Source organism: Coregonus lavaretus (assembly GCF_964263955.1).
Source record: "Coregonus lavaretus genome assembly, chromosome: 7".
In the NCBI taxonomy this organism is placed as follows: domain Eukaryota; kingdom Metazoa; phylum Chordata; class Actinopteri; order Salmoniformes; family Salmonidae; genus Coregonus; species Coregonus lavaretus.
This window is the reverse complement of record NC_139994.1, coordinates 59121949-59147534: the sequence shown is the minus strand read 5'-3', so window position 1 is coordinate 59147534 and position 25586 is coordinate 59121949. Positions and strand designations below refer to the sequence as shown.

General features: G+C 43.0%; 1 protein-coding gene across 1 annotated transcript in view; it reads left to right on the top strand.

The window, feature by feature from the left end:
• Positions 1-25586, top strand: part of LOC311132601 (ankyrin-2-like) — a gene marked incomplete at both ends in the record, with an annotated part of 131786 nt that overhangs the window by 18447 nt on the left and 87753 nt on the right. Inside the window, 2 exon segments of the mRNA XM_084165852.1 lie at positions 4262-4363; positions 24006-24104. Of these exon segments, the coding sequence (XP_084021978.1) occupies positions 4262-4363; positions 24006-24104 (201 nt within the window).

The following is a 25586-nucleotide window of genomic DNA, read 5'->3' as shown; positions in this document are numbered from 1 at the left end:
TGAATGTGTGTGTGTGTGTGTGTGTGTGCGTGTGCGTGCATGTGTGTGAATGATAAAGTTCCTATAGGAGTCTGCAGAGCACTTGATGCATGTTAGGAGGGTTCTCTAAGGGATATGTGACATCTGTGTTGCTGTGGGCGACCATTCAATCAAGCTTGGCTGTGGTGATTGTGGCTCTGGGCAGTACAGTGACACACACACACACACACACACACACACACACACACACACACACACACACACACCCGGCTGAGATGTTCTATCTTTAGTAGAAGGGGCCAGGTTAGGACCTAGGTACGTCTGTATCACACATGAGGTCCTCAACCTTGTTACAACAAACCCATAGCTACTTCTCTGTCTTCACGACAACACCTCAACATCCTGCTATCCTACACTCAGAGAGAGAGAGAGAGAGAGAGAGAGAGAGAGAGAGAGAGAGAGAGAGAGAGAGAGAGAGAGAGAGAGAGAGAGAGAGAGAGAGAGAGAGAGAGAGAGAGAGAGAGAGAGAGAGAGAGAGAGAGAGAGAGAGAGAGGGAATGCTCTACAAGTAGTCAGAGATTGAAGAGCTGCATGTCTACCGAACGAGATACCCTGTTGTCATGGTTACCGAGAGAGGCTCCCTAGTAACGGGAAGGGGCCAGGATGTTTACAACAGGTCGTCATGGGATATAATATTTGCATTATTTATAAATCCTCTACACAGTACTACACTGATGAAGAGAGAGAAGTACTCTCTGTGTAAATTAATGTTTTATGCGATCTCAGTTTGGGAAGGCTTTTGGAGCTGAAATGACATGGTGGGTAATGTGATGTTACGCATCACAGGTTAGGTTAAAGCACCCAGTGATATAGACGTCTAGACTGACGTGTACTGGCTAGATGACATTAGAGAATGTTTGGGTTGTGTTAAGGTCAAATTTTGGTTATAGCGCTTGTTTTGTAGACTAGGTTGCCAGATAGGGAGATGAAGGCTAAACAGAAACAGACCTGGCAACCAGGCTAGCTCGTATAAGTTTAAATGGGATTTCCACTCAGTGGATCTTCTATTAGTTCTCATGCATTCCCTTGTTATTCATCGGCTTATGATTGAGCACAATACCAAATACCTTCATATCTGATTGAGTACATTACCATCTTCCTCCCTCTCTGTTCTTCCTTTCTCCTTCTCTGTTCTTCCTTTCTCTCTCTCTGTTCTTCCTTTCTCCATCTCGCCGCCTCGTAGGAGTGTTCAGTCACACACAAAGCCATAAAACACCCTTTCTTCTCTCGAACAATAGATGCCCTTTTCAAAGCACTTGCCTGTATCTACACCGTCTGTTTTACTGCGTTTCTATGGGCTTACCACAAAACAATTTCTGTAGGTAGTTTTTGGAACAATCTGGCGTTTTCTTTTCTTCCGAATGTTAAGAGCTCTGAGTAAAACAAACTGTTTGTTTAAGGGCTGTGCTGACCAAAATGACGCTATGGCAACACACAGACTGCACCGGGATGATTAAAAGATACCTTGAATAATGTGATTCGGCAGCTAAGAATCTGACTGGGGATGTTATCTGGCTTTTCTGCCCCTCTGTTCTGTAGGGAAAAGGGTGCCATTGTGGACTGTAGCTGGGTACAATGCTGACACTGTCTTTCAGTCAGTGTACACGTGCATAGTGAGATGACCACACTTCCCTTCTTTGATATCCATAGGTGGTTTGAAGCTGTTTTTCAGTCTCTCGGTCCCAGCTTTGATGCACCTGAACTGATCTCGCCTTCTGGATGATAGCGGGGTGAACAGGCCGTGGCTCGGGTGGTTGATGTCCTTGATGATCTTTTTGGCTTTCCTGTGACATTGGGTGCTGTAGGTATCCTGGAGGGCAGGCAGTGTGCCCCCGGTGATGAGTTGGGCAGATCGCACCACCCTCTGGATAGCCCTGCGGTTGCGGGCGGTGCAGTTGCCGTACCAGGTGGTGATACAGCCCGACAGGATGCTCTCAATTGTGCATCTGTAAAAGTTTGTGAGGGTCTTAGGGACCAAGCCAAACTTCAGCCTTTCTTCAGCCCCTTCTACAGGTCTGAATATGGATTGTTGTGTCATGTCTGAATGTGGATTGTTGTGTCAGGTCTGAATGTGGATTGTTGTGTCAGGTCTGAATGTGGATTGTTGTGTCAGGTCTGAATGTGGATTGTTGTGTCAGGTCTGAATGTGGATTGTTGTGTCAGGTCTGAATGTGGATTGTTATGTCAGGTTTGAATGTGGATTGTTGTGTCAGGTCTGAATGTGGATTGTTGTGTCAGGTCTGAATGTGGATTGTTATGTCAGGTTTGAATGTGGATTGTTGTGTCAGGTCTGAATGTGGATTGTTGTGTCAGGTCTGAATGTGGATTGTTGTGTCATGTCTGAATGTGGATTGTTGTGTCAGGTCTGAATGTGGATTGTTATGTCAGGTTTGAATGTGGATTGTTGTGTCAGGTCTGAATGTGGATTGTTGTGTCAGGTTTGAATGTGGATTGTTGTGTCGGGTCTGAATGTGGATTGTTGTGTCAGGTCTGAATGTGGATTGTTGTGTCAGGTCTGAATGTGGATTGTTGTGTCAGGTCTGAATGATTCAGGGCAGTTCTCTGCAGCATCCAGACACAGAAGAGGCTGCTGCTTCTGCTGCAGGTTAAAGCAGAACAAAACTAGCGTTCATATAGCCCCAGGAAGAATCTTTCTCATTATCGGTAGCCTATACAGTAGAGACAGATAATGTCTGCACTGCAGTGTAAGTGAGTGACAAGATGGGACAGAGTAGGGGACATATCCTCAGTCTGGGTTTGGGTTGAGCTCTGCAGCGTGCTGGAACGATCTCTGGCCCTGTCACTCTCACTGAGTGTCTCTGGGAGATAGCTAGCCTTGCTAGCCACGACGCTAATTCAATAAGGTTCCCAGTTAGCAGCACAGGCTGGTTGTCATGGAGCGGGACTACTTTCTGCCTCCGAGTCACAGAGGAGAGAGGAAGCTGTGATTCTGCAGTACTGTTTTCTGTATGTGTGAACCAGGTAGTGCTGAGGAACGGAAGGTAGAGAGAGGACAATGCTGACTCACTGCTGCTCTGCTTGGTCCATCTCCAACTTAGTCTGCTTCAGTTAAGAAAAGTAGAGGACATGTCCTGGTTGTATTCCCCTGTGTAACATTAAACACTATTCCCCTGTGTCTCATTATACACTATCCCCCTGTGTTACATTATACACTATTCCCCTGTGTTACATTAAACACTATTCCACTGTGTCTCATTATACACTATTCCCCTGTGTTACATTAAACACTATTCCCCTGTGTCTGATTAAACCCTATTTCCCTGTGTTACATTAAACACTATTCCCCTGTGTCTGATTAAACACTATTCCCTTGTGTCTCATTATACACTATTCCCCTGTGTTACATTAAACACTATTCCACTGTGTTACATTAAACACTATTCCCCTGTGTTACATTATTATTATTATTATTTTATTTTTTTTCACCTTTATTTAACCAGGTAAGCCAGTTGAGAACAAGTTCTCATTTACAACTGCGACCTGGCCAAGTTAAAGCAAAGCAGTGCGATAAAAACAACAACAACACAGAGTTACATATGGAATAAACAAAACAAAACGTACAGTCAATAACACAATAGAAAATATATATACAGTGTGTGCAAATGTAGTTATGGAGGTAAGGCAATAAATAGGCCATATTGCAAAATAATTACAATTTAGTATTAACACTGGAGTGATAGATGTGCAGAAGATTATGTGCAAATAGAGATACTGGGGTGCAAATGAGCAAAATAAATAACAATGTAAATAACAATATGGGGATGAGGTAGTTGGGTGGGCTAATTACAGATGGGCTGTGTACCCTATTCCACTGTGTTACATTATACACCATTCCCCTGTGTTACATTAAACACTATTCCCCTGTTTCTGATTAAACACTATTACACGCCGATGGGAAAATACTGATTCAGTGCAGGTGTTGATGGCAGCAGAAAATTTGTGATGTGACACTGCCACTGGGTGTGTTTGTTTTTGAGCCTCAGGGGCTGTTGCCGTGTGCAGGTTGGGATATATTGAACGTTACTCAAACAAGTGCTAATGTATTATCACCGTAGCCATTTCTATCTGTTCTAGAAGTCATGGGAAGTTACTTATTTCAACGCTATGAGGCGTTGTGCTGAGTTCTGACGTTGTCCTGACGTTGCCATCATGTTGTTCTAATGTTGTTCTAACCTATTTATTTCTGTGTGTTCTTCTCCAGTCGGACAGCAACACCAGCTTCCTGCGAGCGGCGAGGGCAGGGAACCTCGACAAGGTTCTGGAGTACCTGAAGGGTGGAGTGGACATCAGCACATGCAATCAGGTAAGAGACTAGTGCACACACACACAACAACAACACACACACACACACACACACACACACACACACACACATGATCAAACACACTTTCAGACCAGGAAAAACGGGTGAAGCCTGCCTGTTCATATGACCCCATTCATGAATACCTGAGTTACGTTACAGGACAAGTCATTTGTTTGTTTTGATAGTGCTGTTCTTTGGTCTCTGTGACGGTGGGTCTCTGTAGAGCCACAATGTCTGCCAGTCCTCTCCCCAGTCACCCAGTCCTCTCCCCAGTCACCCAGTCCTCTCCCCAGTCACCCAGTCCTCTCCCCAGTCACCCAGTCCTCTCCCCAGTCACCCAGTCCTCTCCCCAGTCACCCAGTCTTCTCCCCAGTCACCCAGTCCTCTCCCCAGTCACCCAGTCCTCTCCCCAGTCACCCAGTCCTCTCCCCAGTCACCCAGTCCTCTCCCCAGTCACCCAGTCCTCTCCCCAGTCACCCAGTCCTCTCCCCAGTCACCCAGTCCTCTCCCCAGTCACCCAGTCCTCTCCCCAGTCACCCAGTCCTCTCCCCAGTCACCCAGTCCTCTCCCCAGTCACCCAGTCCTCTCCCCAGTCACCCAGTCCTCTCCCCAGTCACCCAGTCACCCAGGCCTCTCCTATCATTCGCCTCCTGTTCAATAACTCATTTAGCTCTTGCGAGATCGTGTGTTTGATCATCAGTCTTAATGCCAATCCATCTACAGTGACAGGGTGACCAGGGTGTTGCTGTTCTATCTCTGTCAGGAAGGAAGAAGGCTTACTAAACTGTATGTGTGTTACCGAAACATTACTCAACTATGTAGCAAAAATATATTGCTCTTTGGGAGCTGTGGCAACCACATCATGTGTGTAATGTGCTCAGTGTGGATTGGGCTGTTAGTGATTAATTACAAAACATTTGACTATTTGGCTGTATTCCTAATCCCTACACTCTAGCTCTCTACAATTAACATTGTTCTCAGATTAAGAGAGGGATTGGCCCAGTCTTCCTGAGGACTGTGTTTTGGAGTTCTCTCTAAAATTGAATCATTGTCACCTTGAAGGGGACTGTCAGGATGATTACATTAGGAGTAAAGAGCCTCTGTCATTCTTTGCTCTGGCAAGGTTCTACTTTAAGGTAACACTGCTATGTCTGACAATAGCTTTCACCGAGCAAATTCAGCGCTGGAAATGGCAATGTGCTTTGTACTCCAGGCAGGTTTCTTGTATGATGATTATGTTAGTAAGATTGTGCTACTGCTAATATTGACATTGACAAATCAATGAATTAATAACGTCTAGATCCATTACTCTGAGTCCATCACTCTGGCCTCTCATAAATTCACCATGCATTTCCCTCAGGTAAAATAAACAGAATGGATAGATGGAGGGAGGGAGGGATAAAGAGGTTAGGGGGAGGAGTGTCTCTCTCTCTCTCTCTCTCTCTCTCTCTCTCTCTCTCTCTCTCTCTCTCTCTCTCTCTCTCTCTCTCTCTCTCTCTCTCTCGACATCTGACATGATTCCATGTGCTTTGATTCAGTGATCTGGGCTAGCGCTCTATAATGTCAGGAACAGAAAGATTTCTGCTTCAAAAGCAAAGTCAGGTTTCCAAGTCAGCAAGTTGGCTAACAGTGCAGATCCACTAATACACTCTTATCTTACCTCTATACTGATCTATTATCTTACCTATATACTGATCTATTATCTTATCTCTATACTGATCTATTATCTTACCTCTATACTGATCTATTATCTTACCTCTATACTGATCTATTATCTTACCTCTATACTGATCTATTATCTTACCCCTCTATACTGATCTATTATCTTACCCCTCTATACTGATCTATTATCTTACCTCTATACTGATCTATTATCTTACCTCTATACTGATCTATTATCTTACCTCTATACTGATCTATTATCTTACCTCTATACTGATCTATTATCTTACCTCTATACTGATCTATTATCTTACCTCTATACTGATCTATTATCTTACCTCTATACTGATCTATTATCTTACCTCTATACTGATCTATTATCTTACCTCTATACTGATCTATTATCTTACCCCTCTATACTGATCTATTATCTTACCTCTATACTGATCTATTATCTTACCTCTATACTGATCTATTATCTTACCTCTATACTGATCTATTATCTTACCTCTATACTGATCTATTATCTTACCTCTATACTGATCTATTATCTTACCCCTCTATACTGATCTATTATCTTACCTCTATACTGATCTATTATCTTACCTCTATACTGATCTATTATCTTACCTCTATACTGATCTATTATCTTACCCCTCTATACTGATCTAATATCTTACCTCTATACTGATCTATTATCTTACCTCTATACTGATCTATTATCTTACCTCTATACTGATCTATTATCTTACCTCTATACTGATCTATTATCTTACCTCTATACTGATCTATTATCTTACCTCTATACTGATCTATTATCTTACCTCTATACTGATCTATTATCTTACCTCTATACTGATCTATTATCTTACCTCTATACTGATCTATTATCTTACCTCTATACTGATCTATTATCTTACCTCTATACTGATCTATTATCTTACCTCTATACTGATCTATTATCTTACCCTAGCCCTCCTATACCTGTATCCTCTCTGGTCACTCCCCTCCCTCCCCTCCCCTTATCCAATGCCCGGACACCCCCACCCCACCCCCTCCCTCTCTATCCATAGTCCGGTTGCCCCTCCCCTCCTTGAATCTGTAACCGTAGAACAGTGACCTTCACACAGTGACAAGGACCTTGACGAATTGGAGAGATAGGAACTGCGTGGGTGTAAGGCAGAGACAGAGATGGAGAGGAGAGGAGAGACAGGACCCGATTCACTAACATCTACTGTGGGTTCATATATCATATGACAGGTAGAATCAATGGGTTGACGGGCGTGAATGTGGAATCTGATGGTCTAGTGATCGGGTATCAGTTAGCAAGCTGGAACAATCTCAAGGTGTTCTGTATTGTTACACCGTTAAGTGGCTGACATGTACATGTATCGGCAATGCAATTTTGCGAAGTGGATCACAGTGACCAATAATCTGTGTCAGTCATCCTAGCAACCAGCAAGTACAAAGATCTACAGTATGTCAGTCATCCCTAGCAACCAGCGATCACTCCACCACTCGCATACCAATGCATTGCCATACAGTAATGATAACATCCATGTACTGTATGTCAGGTAGTGGATCTGACTGCTGCCAGATAGATAGTGGTTGTTACTGTTTTCGTGTGGGGCTGAAGCCATCTGATCATCCATCCCCTTGACCTTCATCATCAGTGTCCAGCCTCCTCACTCAACCAGACTACTACTACAGTACACTACACCACACTACACTACACACCTGTTACCCTGTTACCCTGTTACCCTGTTACCCTGTTACCCTGTTACCCTGTTTCTCCATTACCCCTGTTAACCCTGTTACCCTGTTACCCTGTTACCCTGTTACCCCGTTACCCTGTTACCCCTGTTAACCCTGTTACCCTGTTACCCCGTTACCCTGTTACCCTGTTACCCCGTTACCCTGTTACCCTGTTACCCCGTTACCCTGTTACCCTGTTACCCCGTTACCCTGTTACCCTGTTACCCTGTTACTCCATTACCCCTGTTAACCCTGTTGCCCTGTTAACCCTGTTACCCTGTTACCCCTGTTACCCTGTTACCCCTGTTACCCTGTTACCCCGTTACCCTTTTACCCTGTTACCCTGTTACCCCGTTACCCTGTTACCCTGTTACTCCATTACCCCTGTTAACCCTGTTACCCTGTTACCCTGTTACCCCGTTACCCTGTTACCCCTGTTAACCCTGTTACCCCGTTACCCTGTTACCCCGTTACCCCGTTACCCTGTTACCCCGTTACCCTTTTACCCTGTTACCCCGTTACCCCGTTACCCTGTTACCCTGTTACCCCGTTACCCTGTTACCCCTGTTAACCCTGTTACCCCGTTACCCTGTTACCCCGTTACCCTTTTACCATGTTACCCTGTTACCCCGTTACCCTGTTACCCTGTTACCCTGTTACTCCATTACCCCTGTTACCCTGTTACCCCGTTACCCTGTTACCCATGTTAACCCTGTTACCCCGTTACCCTGTTACCCCGTTACCCTGTTACCCTGTTACCCCGTTACCCTTTTACCCCGTTACCCTGTTACCCCTGTTACCCTGTTTCTCCATTTCCCCTGTTACCCCGTTACCCTGTTACCCCTGATAACCCCGTTACCCTGTTACCCCTGTTACCCCTGTTACCCTGTTACCCTGTTACCCTGTTACCCTGTTACCCCTGTTACCCTGTTACCCCTGTTACCCTGTTACCCTGTTACCCCTGTGTCCCTGTTACCCTGTTACTCCATTACTCCTGTTAACCCTGTTACCCTGTTACCCTGTTAACCCTGTTACCCTGTTACCCTGTTACTCCATTACCCCTGTTAACCCTGTTACCCTGTTACCATGTTACCCTGTTACCCCGTTACCCTGTTACCCTGTTACCCCGTTACCCTGTTACCCTGTTACCCTGTTACCCCGTTACCCTGTTACCCTGTTACCCCGTTACCCTTTTACCCTGTTACCCCGTTACCCTTGTACCCCGTTACCCTGTTACCCTGTTACCCCTGTTAGCCCTGTTACCCCAGTTACCCCTCCGACTGTAAACTTTTAACTGCCTTGCGATGAGTAAGCCATCCATTTATTATGGCACTATAGTCCATAATGATAACTCCTTATATCATAACTCTTTATCTGCATGTTGATTAGTTGGTATGTATGCTGGTTGTGACTGCTGCAATGCCCCTTGGGAATACTCTCTTCTATGGCTGTTGCGGTGACAACAGTCAAATTCCACGTGATCGTTGAGTCACGGTAATCTCCTCTTATACACTCTGGACATGAGTTGGTAGTACCCAACTCACTAACGACCATCAGGACACTAATGGCCTGGTACTCAGGGCTCTATTGGCCCTCTAACCATCAGGTCCTAATGGCCTGGTACTCAGGGCTCTATTGGCCCACTAATGGCCTGGTACTCAGGGCTCTATTGGCCCTCTAATGGCCTGGTACTCAGGGCTCTATTGGCCCTCTAATGGCCTGGTACTCAGGGCTCTATTGGCCCTCTAATGGCCTGGTACTCAGGGCTCTATTGGCCCTCTAATGGCCTGGTACTCAGGGCTCTATTGGCCCTCTAATGGCCTGGTACTCAGGGCTCTATTGGCCCTCTAATGGCCTGGTACTCAGGGCTCTATTGGCCCACTAATGGCCTGGTACTCAGGGCTCTATTGGCCCTCTAATGGCCTGGTACTCAGGGCTCTATTGTCCCTCTAATGGCCTGGTACTCAGGGCTCTATTGGCCCTCTAACCATCAGGTCCTAATGGCCTGGTACTCAGGGCTCTATTGGCCCTCTAATGGCCTGGTACTCAGGGCTCTATTGGCCCTCTAATGGCCTGGTACTCAGGGCTCTATTGGCCCTCTAATGGCCTGGTACTCAGGGCTCTATTGTCCCTCTAATGGCCTGGTACTCAGGGCTCTATTGGCCCTCTAATGGCCTGGTACTCAGGGCTCTATTGGCCCTCTAATGGCCTGGTACTCAGGGCTCTATTGGCCCTCTAATGGCCTGGTACTCAGGGCTCTATTGGCCCTCTAATGGCCTGGTACTCAGGGCTCTATTGGCCCTCTAATGGCCTGGTACTCAGGGCTCTATTGGCCCTCTAATGGCCTGGTACTCAGGGCTCTATTGGCCCTCTAATGGCCTGGTACTCAGGGCTCTATTGGCCCTCTAATGGCCTGGTACTCAGGGCTCTATTGGCCCTCTAATGGCCTGGTACTCACGGCTCTATTGGCCCTCTAATGGCCTGGTACTCAGGGCTCTATTGGCCCTCTAATGGCCTGGTACTCAGGGCTCTATTGGCCCTCTAATGGCCTGGTACTCAGGGCTCTATTGGCCCTCTAATGGCCTGGTACTCAGGGCTCTATTGGCCCTTTAATTGCCTGGTACTCAGGGCTCTATTGGCCCTCTAATTGCCTGGTACTCAGGGCTCTATTGGCCCTCTAATGGCCTGGTACTCAGGGCTCTATTGTCCCTCTAATGGCCTGGTACTCAGGGCTCTATTGGCCCTCTAATGGCCTGGTACTCAGGGCTCTATTGGCCCTCTAATGGCCTGGTACTCAGGGCTCTATTGGCCCTCTAATGGCCTGGTACTCAGGGCTCTATTGGCCCTCTAATGGCCTGGTACTCAGGGCTCTATTGGCCCTCTAATGGCCTGGTACTCAGGGCTCTATTGGCCCTCTAATGGCCTGGTACTCAGGGCTCTATTGGCCCTCTAATGGCCTGGTACTCAGGGCTCTATTGGCCCTCTAATGGCCTGGTACTCAGGGCTCTATTGGCCCTCTAATGGCCTGGTACTCAGGGCTCTATTGGCCCTCTAATTGCCTGGTACTCAGGGCTCTATTGGCCCTCTAATGGCCTGGTACTCAGGGCTCTATTGGCCCTCTAACCACTCTGACTTCAATGTAAATGCAATCGAAAATAACATCAAACACTTATCATCAAAACAGTATCATGCTTTTAAAACTCACCTCACTGTGATTGATCAATTTGAAGAAAGAATTTCAACAGCAGGTTGAAACTGAGTGGAAAACATGGTCGTGTTGGATGTTGTTTCAAAGCCTAACACAACGAAATGGACAGCGCTTTCTAAGGTGATGATTAATTCAAAACACTCATGCAAATTGGAGTTTGCATAAGCATAGGCCTATATATGAGCCCAAGCCCAGGAAAAAAACATTATTAAAATAATGATAGTGCCATTATACAATACATAGCTTACCGCATATTACACATGGCAGAAAAACATTTAAAAAAATACTGATTTAAGTTATCTTTGGTACATAATTGGTCTAGCCTAAACAAATTCAGAGTTAGCCTACAAGTATAATTAATTTGTGTTTGGTTTTGAATAGCCTATTAATACCCTGCCTCCCGAGTGGCGCAGTGGTCTAAGGCTGTCCATTAGAGATCCTGGTTCAAATCCAGGCTCTGTCGTAGCCGGCCACGACCGGAAGACCCATGGGACGGCGCACAATTGGTAGGGGAGGGAATGGCCGGCAGGGATGTAGCTCAGTTGGTAGAGCATGGCGTTTGCAACACCAGGGTTGTGGGTTCGATGCCCACAGGGGGCCAGTATGAAAAAAATAAAGGAATATAATGTATGCACTCACTAACTGTAAGTCGCTCTGGATAAGAGGCGGCAGGTAGCTTAGTGGTTAAGAGCGTTGTGCCAGTAACCGAAAGGTCGCTGGTTCTAATCCCTGAGCCAACTAGGTGAAAAATCTGTTGATGTGCCCTTGAGCAAGGCACTTAACACTAATTGCTCCTGTAAGTCGCTCTGGATAAGAGTGTCTGCTAAATAATGTAAATGTAAATAAGATCATCTGCTAAATGACTAAAATGTAATAGGACATTTTTAAAAATATTTCCATAATTAATAGGCTGACACATTACCTTTCCATCTCCTCTTTATCCTTCAATCCTTTACATTTTTACATTTTAGTCATTTAGCAGACGCTCTTATCCAGAGCGACTTACAGGAGCAATTAGGGTTAAGTGCCTTAAGGGCACATCGACAGATTTTTCACCTAGTCGGCTCGGGGATTAGAACCAGCGACCTTTCGGTTACTGGCACAACGCTCTTACCCACTAAGCTACCTGCCGCCCCAGACCAAAGCAATTGGAACTTAAACTGTTACAGTGAATGCATGGAAGGATGTGGGTTTGAGAGTGAAAAGAAACACAGATTTGTTAAAAACAAATTATGAAAATAAAGAGTAAAGCGGAGTGGTTTGTAATATGGCAGATCATATGAAGAGGGTGGACTTGAAGGGAAATGTTGAGAGAAGGGGGAAGTCCTTGAGCTGTCTGTGTGGGCTAGATCACCGGTCCATCATGCTGAGGATCATCTCAGGGGTGAGATGATCCTTTTACACTGATCCGTTTACACTCTACCTTCAGTACGGTATTGGGGCAAGGCCCAACCAATTACACAGTACTAAAACAGAAATAGAGCTTGTTTTTGCTGTGATGTGAGGACAAGCTAAGTGAACAGGTGGTGCACCCTTCTGCTTCCTTTATTGAGCGCGCAGAGAGAGGGGCTGTCAACAGTTTAATGAAATATGTTTTGTTGTTAAAACATGTTACTGTCAATGTTCCCGAACAGATTTCACTTGGTTTCCCAAATTAAGCACTGGGTAGCTGCAGGAACAGGGTTGGAGAGCCCATGGCATGCAGAGCACTGGGTAGCTGCAGGAACAGGGTTGGAGAGCCCATGGCATGCAGAGTTTGGGCGGAATATCACCTGTCACACAGCGAAATAACCGGAGCAGCCTACCCAACATGAGTGAAAAAACGTACAGGCTGGAAAGTGGCCTCCATTCACTAATCGAGGTCATACGGATGACATGTATTTTTTGTCTTGACCCTGTTCCTGCCTATTTAATAATGGGTCATTCTAAATCTAAACTAATTGTATATCTTACTATAAAATCATATAGTATAAAATAATGGCATGGGACTTATAAGCATATCTTGTCTATGGCATGGTGCATAGCCAGATAACATACAGTAGGCCAACTCAGGGATCCCCGCCAAGGAGAATTATCCCTGCTGTTAAACCACCTCCCTTCGTCCCTCCCTCCCTCCCTCCATGGGGGCAAACGACAGAGGCAGCCATTCATCTCTGAAGTCCATAGAGAGGGACTTTTAAAAAAACGACTGCTCCGTTCCATTTGGGTAGTGACAGGTGTTGAGGTGCTATAGCACCCTGTCTGGCTGGCATTGAGTTATTCCCAATGCCATCTCTGAGGAGGACGTTTGTTAAACAAGGACAGGTTCAAAGGTGTACATTCTACAGGGAGTTTGTTTACACTCTACCTTCAGTACGGTATTGGGGCAAGGCCCAACCAATTACACAGTACTAAAACAGAAATAGAGCTTGTTTTTGCTGTGATGTGAGGACAAGCTAAGGGAACAGGTGGTGCACCCTTCTGCGTCAAATGCAGCAAGTATTTCTGCCTTCCTCTCTGTTATACAACAAGCTCCTTCAGGGCAGAAAACATCCCATACTACTCTTGTAGAATATATTACACACTTATTTTGTATACAACTGTAGAGTAGACCCATTTATTCTCACTACCAGTCCTAAGCATAGTTTCCCCATCCATAGGGGGCCTTGCTGTAAGTACAGGGGCCCTCTGGAGCAGTTCAGTTCAGTATAAGCAGGGCCCGCGTGACAGTCTGTTTGGGCTGACCAGGCTACAGAGGAGATTACTTATCGACTGAGTGGCCCTTTTTAAACAGCGGACATATGCTCCCTGGTGAAAGAGTAATTGAATCAGTGCTCGGTCACTGACACTCGCCCCCTGGGCCACAAGACAGAGTAGTATAACCATATAACTTCTCCTTCTGCTGTTCTTGTACACATACAGTATATACAGTATATATATAATATCTAACAATACACAACAATACACACATATCTAAAAAGTACAATAATTGAATTAAAAAATATATAAATATTATGACGAGCAATGTCGGAGTCTGGAGTGTAAATATATATTTACACAAAGTAAAGGAATGGAATTAAGAAATATAGAAATATTAGGACGAGCAAACAATCACCCACATGCTCTTAAGGAAATCGTGAATGTCATGGATACAGTGGGGAAAAAAAGTATTTAGTCAGCCACCAATTGTGCAAGTTCTCCCACTTAAAAATATGAGAGAGGCCTGTAATTTTCATCATAGGTACACGTCAACTATGACAGACAAAATGAGAAAAAAAATCCAGAAAATCACATTGTAGGATTTTTAATGAATTTATTTGCAAATTATGGTGGAAAATAAGTATTTGGTCAATAACAAAAGTTTCTCAATACTTTGTTATATACCCTTTGTTGGCAATGACACAGGTCAAACGTTTTCTGTAAGTCTTCACAAGGTTTTCACACACTGTTGCTGGTATTTTGGCCCATTCCTCCATGCAGATCTCCTCTAGAGAAGTGATGTTTTGGGGCTGTCGCTGGGCAACACAGACTTTCAACTCCCTCCAAAGATTTTCTATGGGGTTGAGATCTGGAGACTGGCTAGGCCACTCCAGGACCTTGAAATGCTTCTTACGAAGCCACTCCTTCGTTGCCCAGGCGGTGTGTTTGGGATCATTGTCATGCTGAAAGACCCAGCCACATTTCATCTTCAATGCCCTTGCTGATGGAAGGAGGTTTTCACTCAAAATCTCACGATACATGGCCCCATTCATTCTTTCCTTTACACGGATCAGTCGTCCTGGTCCCTTTGCAGAAAAACAGCCCCAAAGCATGATGTTTCCACCCCCATGCTTCACAGTAGGTATGGTGTTCTTTGGATGCAACTCAGCATTCTTTGTCCTCCAAACACGACGAGTTGAGTTTTTACCAAAAAGTTATATTTTGGTTTCATCTGACCATATGACATTCTCCCAATCCTCTTCTGGATCATCCAAATGCACTCTAGCAAACCTCAGACGGGCATGGACATGTACTGGCTTAAGCAGGGGGACACGTCTGGCACTGCAGGATTTGAGTCCCTGGCGGCGTAGTGTGTTACTGATGGTAGGCTTTGTTACTTTGGTCCCAGCTCTCTGCAGGTCATTCACTAGGTCCCCCCGTGTGGTTCTGGGATTTTTGCTCACCGTTCTTGTGATCATTTTGACCCCACGGGGTGAGATCTTGCGTGGAGCCCCAGATCGAGGGAGATTATCAGTGGTCTTGTATGTCTTCCATTTCCTAATAATTGCTCCCACAGTTGATTTCTTCAAACCAAGCTGCTTACCTATTGCAGATTCCGTCTTCCCAGCCTGGTGCAGGTCTACAATTTTGTTTCTGGTGTCCTTTGACAGCTCTTTGGTCTTGGCCATAGTGGAGTTTGGAGTGTGACTGTTTGAGGTTGTGGACAGGTGTCTTTTATACTGATAACAAGTTCAAACAGGTGCCATTAATACAGGTAACGAGTGGAGGACAGAGGAGCCTCTTAAAGAAGAAGTTACAGGTCTGTGAGAGCCAGAAATCTTGCTTGTTTGTACGTGACCAAATACTTATTTTCCACCATAATTTGCAAATAAATTCATTAAAAATCCTACAATGTGATTTTCTGGATTTTTTTCCCTCAATTTGTCTGTCATAGTTGACGTGTACCTATGATGAAAATTACAGGCCTCTCTCATCTTTTTAAGTGGGAGAACTTGCACAATTGGTGGCTGACTAAATACTTTTTTTCCCCACTGTACATTAGAACTAGTAGATATATGGAGGCTTAAATATCCTGATCTAGTGAGATATACATGGCGGAGACTCAATCAAGCTAGTCGTCTTGACTTCTTTCTTATCTCATTCTCGTTGGCACCAAAAGTTTAAAAAGTGTTGATAGGGGACAGAATGTGGTCGGCCCATCATATAATTGGCATATACATTACTCTTACTGAATTTCCACATGGGCGAGGATATTGGAAATTTAATCAAAGCCTATTGGATAATAATTTATTTTTAACTAGGACAAAGGAACTTATAACTGACTTTTTCCGACATAACATAGGTACAGCAAATCCCCTTATTGTATGGGACACCTTTAAATGTGCCTTTAGAGGCCATGCAATTCAGTACTCATCTCGAAAACAAAAGCAATTTAGGTCAAAAGAGTTTATATTAACAAAGGAAATAGAAAGTCTAACAGAACAGATAGATGGCAATAAAAACTGTAACATAGAGGCTCAGAATAAATTAGAGGAAAAACAAAAAGAAATGGAGAAACTTATTCAAGAAAGATCAAGTTTAATATATTATAAAAATAAAGCAAACTGGATGGAATATGTGGAAAAATGCACCAAATTATTTTTTTTATCTTCAACATAGGAATGCTACCAAAAATAATTTCATGAAACTGGTTACAATTGATGGAGTAACCCATGATTCACCAAATGATATTTTGAAGGAGGAAACAAAGTACTATAAGCATATGTTTTCGTTTCAGTCGCCTCCATCTCCTCTAACTGAAGCTAATTGTAGAGATTTTTTTTCTATTGATAATGTAAAATTAACAGCCATACAGAAAGACTCATGTGAAGGTGAAATTACAGAGGAGGAACTTCTGGATGCAATTAAAGACTTTAAGGCCGGAAAAACTCAAGGGTTGGATGGCATACCAGTCGAGGACCGTTATTAGCATGTTTTAACCACTCCTATGTAAATTGTAGTTTATCTGACACTCAAGAAGAAGGTCTGATCTCATTATTACTGAAACAGGATACAAGTGGAAAATATAAAGATCCAGTCCATTTATAAAATTGGAGGCCCCTTACACTTCAGTGTTGTGATGCAGAAATTCTAGCAAAATATATAGCGCATAGAATTAAAAAGGTATTGTCGGATATTATTCATTCTAATCAGACAGGTTTTTTACATGGAAGATACATTGGAGATAATATAAGGCAAGTATTGGAAACAATAGAACATTATGGAAAATCGGAGAAACCAGGCCTGCTATTTATAGCAGACTTCGAAAAGGCATTTGATAAAGTACGACTGGGGTTTATTTATAAATGCCTGGAGCATTTCAATTTTGATGAATCTCTTATAAAATGAGTCAAAATCATGTATAGTAACCCCAGGTGTAAAATAGTAAATAATGGCTATTTCTCAGAAAGTTTTAAACTGTCAAGAGGAGTGAAACAAGTTTGTACACTATTGGCATATCTATTTATTATGGCCATCGAAATGTTAGCTATTAAAATCAGATCCAACAATAATATCAGGGATTTAGAAATCCAGGTCTTAAAAACAAAGGTGTCATTGTACGCTGATGATTCATGTTTTCTTTTAAATCCACAACTAGAATCACTCCACAGCCTCATAGAGGATCTAGATACATTTTCTAACCTCTCTGGATTACAACCAAATTATGACAAATGTACTATATTACGTATTGGATCAATAAAAAATAAAAAATTTACATTACCATGTAGTTTACCAATAAAATGGTCTGATGGTGATGTGGATATACTCGGACTACATATCCCAAAGGAAATAAATGATCTCACTTCAATAAATTATAATAGAAAGTTAGCAAAAATAGATAAGATCTTGCTACCATGGAAAGGTGGGTGCCTGTCAATTTGTGGAAAAAGCACCCTGATTAGCTCTTTAGTATTATCCCAGTTTACCTATTTGCTTATGGTCTTGCCTACGCCTAGCGAACAGTTTTTTAAATTATATGAGAAAAAAATATTCCATTTTATTTGGAACGGCAAGCCAGACAAAATTAAACAGGCCTATTTATATAATGAATATGAATTCGGAGGACAGAAATTATTAAATATTAAAGCATTAGACCTATCACTAAAAGCTTCAGTCATACAAAAGTTATACTTAAATCCGAACTGGTTCTCTAGCAAATTAGTAAGATTGTCTCACCCAATGTTCAAGAATGGCCTTTATTCAGATTACAACCACTCACTTTCAGTTATTTGAAAAGGAAATCATCTCCCAGATATCACTATTTCTAAAACAAGCCATAGAAAGTTGGTTGCAATTTCAATTTAATCCTCCAGAAACGACAGAACAAATAATGCAAAAAATATTGTGGTTAAACTCAAATATACTAATTGACAAAAAAACATTTTTTTGACAAAATGTTTTAAAAAGGTATAATCTTTGTAAATTATATCATCGGTAGGACTGGTGGAGTTATGTCGCACATGCAGCTAGCAAAAACATATGGAAATGTCTGCTCTACACAAAATTACAACCAAATAATTGCAGCCTTACCGCAAAAAATGGAAGAGGAAAGTGGAAGGGGGAGAAAGTAAGGAACTTATCTGTCGGCCTTGCATTAAAGAACATAATTGGTTAAGGAAAACTTTGATAAATAAAAAAGTATATCAGTTTAATTTAAGGACCAAAGGATTGACAGCCATCCTATATAGATTGCAAAATAGTTGGGAAGAGATTTTTGACGTACCGATCCCATGGCATAGTGTTTATGAACTGAAACGCAAAACGACACCGGATTCAAAACTTAGAATCTTTCAATTTAAATTATTATATAGAATTCTTGCTACCAATAGAATGTTATTTATATGGGGGATACAATCTTCCCAGCTCTGCAGATTTTGCTGCGAAGAGACAGAATCATTAGATCATTTGTTTTGGTACTGTCCATTTGTAGCTTGTTTTTGGACACAGGTCCAGGAATGGCTAAAGGATTGCAATATTTACCTGGAGCTAACCCTGCAGATAGCACTACTGCGTGATCTGAAAAGTCATAGTCAATCGATCAACAACATAATAATACTATTAGCAAAAAAAATTATTTTCAATTCTCAATCTGTAGAAACAATGAGAATAGAAAGGTTCAGAACTTTTGTAAGACATCATAGTACAGTTGAAATATATATGGCAAATAGAAATCCTATATGGATGGTGTTAAAAGATAGATGGGAGGTGTTGAATGGAATTGAAGGATGGGACTAATAACAACTAACAACAAACAATAACAAGATAACTAATAATGTAGGCACGCTGTGTCCATAATAAGTGTATTGGTTGTAGGTTGGGAGCTTTTGTGAAGGAGCACAGTTAGAAAGATATGGCATATAGAAGCAAACCGGATGGACATCATGAAAATGATCGGAGAGGTTGAGAGTAGAAGAAGTTCAGGAGAAAGAACAAACAAAATGTAATTATTGTAAAATTGACTGTGTCCATAAAATGTAGATAGTAAGTATAAACTGGAAGTAGAGGCCTAAGCATTGTTGTTCACTAGTTTACTCCAAGTAGGGAAAGGGTGGCGGGGTTGGAAAGTAATAAAGGGGAATATACACTGCTCAAAAAAACAAAGGGAACACTAAAATAACACATCCTAGATCTGAATGAATGAAATAATCTTATTAAATACTTTTTTCTTTACATAGTTGAATGTGCTGACAACAAAATCACACCAAAATTATCAATGGAAATCAAATTTATCAACCCATGGAGGTCTGGATTTGGAGTCACCCTCAAAATTAAAGTGGAAAACCACACTACAGGCACACCGCCCCAACAGATCCACAGATGATGCAATATCTATTGCACTCCACACTGCCCTTTCCCACCTGGACAAGAGGAACGCCTACGTGAGAATGCTATTCATCGACTACAGCTCTGCATTCAACACCATAGTGCCCTCTAAGCTCATCACTAAGCTAAGGATCCTGGGACTAAACACCTCCCTCTGCAACTGGATCCTGGACTTCCTGACGGGCCGCCCCCAGGTGGTAAGGGTAGGTAACAACACATCTGCCACACTGATCCTCAACACGGGGGCCCCTCAGGGGTGCGTGCTCAGTCCCCTCCTGTACTCTCTGTTCACCCATGACTGCATGGCCAGGCACGACTCCAACACCATCATTAAGTTTGCCGACGACACAACAGTGGTAGGCCTGATCACCGACAACGATGAGACAGCCTATAGAGAGAGAGAGAGTGTGTATATGTATATGTGTATGTATGTGTGTGTGTGTATGTGTGTATATGTATATGTGTATGTATGTGTGTATATATATATATACAGTGGGGAGAACAAGTATTTGATACACTGCCAATTTTGCAGGTTTTCCTACTTACAAAGCATGTAGAGGTCTGTAATTTTTATCATAGGTACACTTCAACTGTGAGAGACGGAATCTAAAACAAAAATCCAGAAAATCACATTGTATGATTTTTAAGTAATTAATTAGCATTTTATTGCATGACATAAGTATTTGATCACCTACCAACCAGTAAGAATTCCGGCTCTCACAGACCTGTTAGTTTTTCTTTAAGAAGCCCTCCTGTTCTCCACTCATTACCTGTATTAACTGCACCTGTTTGAACTCGTTACCCGTATAAAAGACACCTGTCCACACACTCAATCAAACAGACTCCAACCTCTCCACAATGGCCAAGACCAGAGAGCTGTGTAAGGACATCAGGGATAAAATTGTAGACCTGCACAAGGCTGGGATAGGCTACAGGACAATAGGCAAGCAGCTTGGTGAGAAGGCAACAACTGTTGGCACAATTATTAGAAAATGGAAGAAGTTCAAAATGACGGTCAATCACCCTCGGTCTGGGGCTCCATGCAAGATCTCACCTCGTGGGGCATCAATGATAATGAGGAAGGTGAGGGATCAGCCCAGAACTACACGGCAGGACCTGGTCAATGACCTGAAGAGAGCTGGGACCACAGTCTCAAAGAAAACCATTAGGAACACACTATGCCGTCATGGATTAAAATCCTGCAGCGCACGCAAGGTCCCCCTGCTCAAGCCAGCGCATGTCCAGGCCCGTCTGAAGTTTGCCAATGACCATCTGGATGATCCAGAGGAGAAATGGGAGAAGGTCATGTGGTCTGATGAGACAAAAATATAGCTTTTTGGTCTAAACTCCACTCGCCGTGTTTGGAGGAAGAAGAAGGATGAGTACAACCCCAAGAACACCATCCCAACCGTGAAGCATGGAGGTGGAAACATCATTCTTTGGGGATGCTTTTCTGCAAAGGGGACAGGATGACTGCACCGTATTGAGGGGAGGATGGATGGGGCCATGTATCGCGAGATCTTGGCCAACAACCTCCTTCCCTCAGTAAGAGCATTGAAGATGGGTCGTGGCTGGGTCTTCCAGCATGACAACGACCCAAAACACACAGCCAGGGCAACTAAGGAGTGGCTCCGTAAGAAGCATCTCAAGGTCCTGGAGTGGCCTAGCCAGTCTCCAGACCTGAACCCAATAGAAAATCTTTGGAGGGAGCTGAAAGTCCGTATTGCCCAGCGACAGCCACGAAACCTGAAGGATCTGGAGAAGGTCTGTATGGAGGAGTGGGCCAAAATCCCTGCTGCAGTGTGTGCAAACCTGGTCAAGACCTACAGGAAACGTATGATCTCTGTAATTGCAAACAAAGATTTCTGTACCAAATATTACGTTCTGCTTTTCTGATGTATCAAATACTTATGTCATGCAATAAAATGCAAATGAATTACTTAAAAATCATACAATGTGATTTTCTGGATTTTTGTTTTAGATTCCGTCTCTCACAGTTGAAGTGTACCTATGATACAAATTACAGACCTCTACATGCTTTGTAAGTAGGAAAACCTGCAAAATCGGCAGTGTATCAAATACTTGTTCTCCCCACTGTATATATAACATGGGGGATTGGAAGTGATGCAGACAATTACATTGATGGAAGTTACAATCTATCTGCAATATTAAGCTGATCTACCCCCAAATAATAAAAAAATCATAATAATAAAATACAAATAAATATTAGGACGAGCAATGTCGGAGTCCGGAGTGTAAATATATATATATATATACTCTGGACTCCGACATTGCTCGTCCTAATATTTCTATATTTCTTAATTCCATTCCGTTACTTTTTAGATTTGTGTGTATTGTTGTGTATTGTTAGATACTGTACTGTTGGAGCTAGGAACACAAGCATTTTGCTAAACCCGCAATAACATCTGCTAAATATGTGTATGCAACCAATAAAATGTGATTTGATTGTGTTGTAGTGAGAGCATTGTGAGTGACTACTAGGTCTAGTCTTCTTTCCCATCATTAGACTGCAAGAGGGCAATTCATGGGGGAAATAATAGTAGCCATGCTTTCCTTTCATCATCTCCTTCTCACTGGCCAACCTCTCTTTACCTCCCGCCCCTTCATTTCTCTGCTCTCTCATTGGCTCCGTCCGACATGTCTATTCTGTCAATCATCCCCTCATATTGTGGTGTTTTGGGAATTAACGCTTGGGTTCCTTAATCCGCAGGGTAATCCGCCCAGAGTGATATTGAAATGTAATCTTCATTTCTCTCCTTCCCAGGCATTTAGGATCTATTTATAGCCCCAACAACAATATTTTAGTAGGATCAGGACCGCACTTATACAGAGGGAAATCACCCAGTCTTATGCCAAGTTGAACTGGGACCAGTTAGTATATCTGTCTTGATATATCTGAGTTAGTCTTGGACGGATGTTCTGATCTATGGTCAGGTCTTATGGGATGTCTGGAAAGATATGTAGTAGGCGTGGGTGGTATCCAGATTGTCATACCTTCATATTGACTTTGTGCCTTACCGGGATATTCAGTAATACCGGCACTGAAAACAAGGGGCGCTATTCTCAAACTGCACTGAGCCTTTGTAATCCGAAGGTTAGCAATGCTAACAGGTATATGTAAAATCTCATAGAGAATGCAAACTAAATGCTAACGGGCACATTGCAAAAATGTTATACAGTCTCTGACCTAAAGTATTTGCAGGACAGACATCCCAGCTCATAAAGTTATGCAAGTAACAAACAAATTCTACTCACAGTTTGTTACACGCACAAAACAAATATTAGACAGCAAGGCTCTTGATCCAGCAGGGGATTCTCTGCTGTTACCAAGCGAAAATGTATTTTGGAAGAAGCTAACCACTTAGCTAGATAGCTAACTAGCTACTAAATTAGCAAATTAAATGCTTAACAGCAGAGCATTTAGCACATTTTAGACAGTTAACTTAATAGTTATTAGATATCAAGCTGGCAAACATTTAGTTGTGAATTCCATACTGTAACTACATCAACAAGGCTCCGGTCTCTAGTCGTTGTGTGCTCGTAAACAAACACCACTTGACTGGGGACTGTTGGTAAGCTTCATAATGAAAAATGATGTGACAGTTGAAATGAAGAACGCAATCTTTTTATCTCCTAACATATTGCACAAGTTGACTTAAGTAGCTACAAATATTCAAATGTATAAAAATAAAAAAACTTCAAAGAAATAGTTTCAATGGTATTGAAACTATTTTCTAATATCCTGGTATACGGTATATACAGTTACCACCCAAGCTTAATAGGTAGACTAGCCATGCATAGATCATAGCAATGCCTGACTGCTGTTTTGGGGACAGTTGCATTCAACGAACAGAATCACACACCACACACCAAGCAAACACACACACACACACACACACATACACACACACACACACACACACACACACACACACACACACACACACACACGAATGCACACACACACACACACACTGCTAGGTTTTATTAATACCACCAGGCCTACATAGTAAATCCTGGACTGGCCCTAGTCCACCACCATCGTGACACGGCACAAATTCTAACCTCCAGTACTGGCTTTGATATACTCACCCCGTCCAGTGTGTGAGTAGCCAACACGGTTTCACAGCCAAGAGAAGGAGGGAGGGAGAGAGAGAGAGAGAGAGAGAGAGAGAGAGAGAGAGAGAGAGAGAGAGAGAGAGAGAGAGAGAGAGAGAGAGAGAGAGAGAGAGAGAGAGAGAGAGAGAGAGAGAGAGAGAGAGAGAGAGAGAGAGAGAGAGAGAGAGAGAGAGAGAGAGAGAGAGAGAGAGAGAGGCTCCATTAGGTTATGGACCTAGAGGTACACCAAGTCACTTCTCTCGTTCTTTTTTCTCTCTTTCGTGTCAATCCTCCATTTTGTTTTGAAGTTGTGTCCCCTCTTCTCTTCTTCCTCAGAATGGGCTCAACGCGTTGCACCTGGCAGCTAAGGAGGGCCACGTGGAGCTGGTCCAGGAGCTGCTGGAGAGAGGCTCGGCTGTGGACTCGTCCACCAAGGTGGGTTCCCTTAACACTCTACCGTATGTGACGCTAGCACAGGTAGGTAGGCTATTGATTCATCCACAACTGAGTAGAGTAAGACTTGTCATGGACTTAGACTTTTGGATTGAAATCAAATATCATAATCAAGTGAAAGTACTCCAAAGATGACATCAGGTTTTGTTTTTCTTCAGCGGTGAAATCTGATTGGTTTGACGCCTAAAGGCAACTGTGCATTGTTTTGGTTTGGTTTGGTTTGGCTTGATGTTTTACTTTCCAACTGGGATAAAATCTTTCAAACAACCCAAAAATGGGATGCATTTCTCAGAAAAGTCTGCTCGTTCATGGTATCGATCTCCAAATGTGGTGCCCAAAACCTGGATCAAGTGTAACACACGGGGTTAACCAGGTCAAAGTCCTGAAATGGCTATAGTCAAACGCTTGCCCTACATTAACCTGACTCTTAACCTTTTCACTACCATACCCAGGGTGGTCAGCCTTATCCCACTGCCCAACACCCAATGCACTGCAACCTAACTGTAACCTAATGCTGTCACATGACTGTGCATTCTAGCTTCAGAGTACTGGGGTGTAGCAGGCAGGAAAGAGGATACAGCTAGATTAAATTTAGATGGAGGTACTAATGCCAAGCTGTGGAAATGGAGAAGGTCTATTCCTTCTAAGCAACTTGTTTGGGTGTCCTGTGACTTGTTAAATGTTGAAACGTAGATTCAACACTTATACAGTTGGTGTTTTTGCCTCGTGGTTGGTGTTTGAATGGCTGGCATGGTGCCATTTGAGGTATTTTTTTGTATTTTATTAGGATCCCCATTAGCTGTTGCAAAAGCAGCAGCTACTCTTCCTGGGGTCCACACAAAACATGAAACATGACATAATACAGCTCAAGGACAGAACTACATAATTTTTTTTTAAAGCACACGTAGCCTACATATCAATACATACACACAAACTATCTAGGTCAAATAGGGGAGAGGCTTTGTGCCGTGAGGTGTTGCTTTATCTGTTTTTTGAAACCAGGTTTGCTGTTTATTTGAGCAATATGAGATGGAACAGAGTTCTATGCAATAATGGCTCTATATAATACAGTACGCTTTCTTGAATTTGTTCTGGATTTGGGGACTGTGAAAAGACCTCTGGTGGCATGTCTGGTGTGGTAAGTGTGTGTGTCAGAGCTGTGTGTAAGTTGACTAAGTAAACAATTTGGGATTTTCAACACATTCATGTTTCTTATAAGAAGAAGATGTGATGCAGTCGGTCTCTCCTCAACTCTTAGCCAAGAGAGACTGGCATGAATAGTATTGATATCAGCCCTCTGATTACAATGAAGAGCAAGATGTGCTGCTCTGTTCTGGGCCAGCTGCAGCTTAACTAGGTCTTTCCTTGCAGCACTGGATCACACGACTGGACAATAATCAAGATTAGACAAAACTAGATCCTGCAGAACTTGTGTCAAAAAAGCAGAACATCTCTTTATTACGG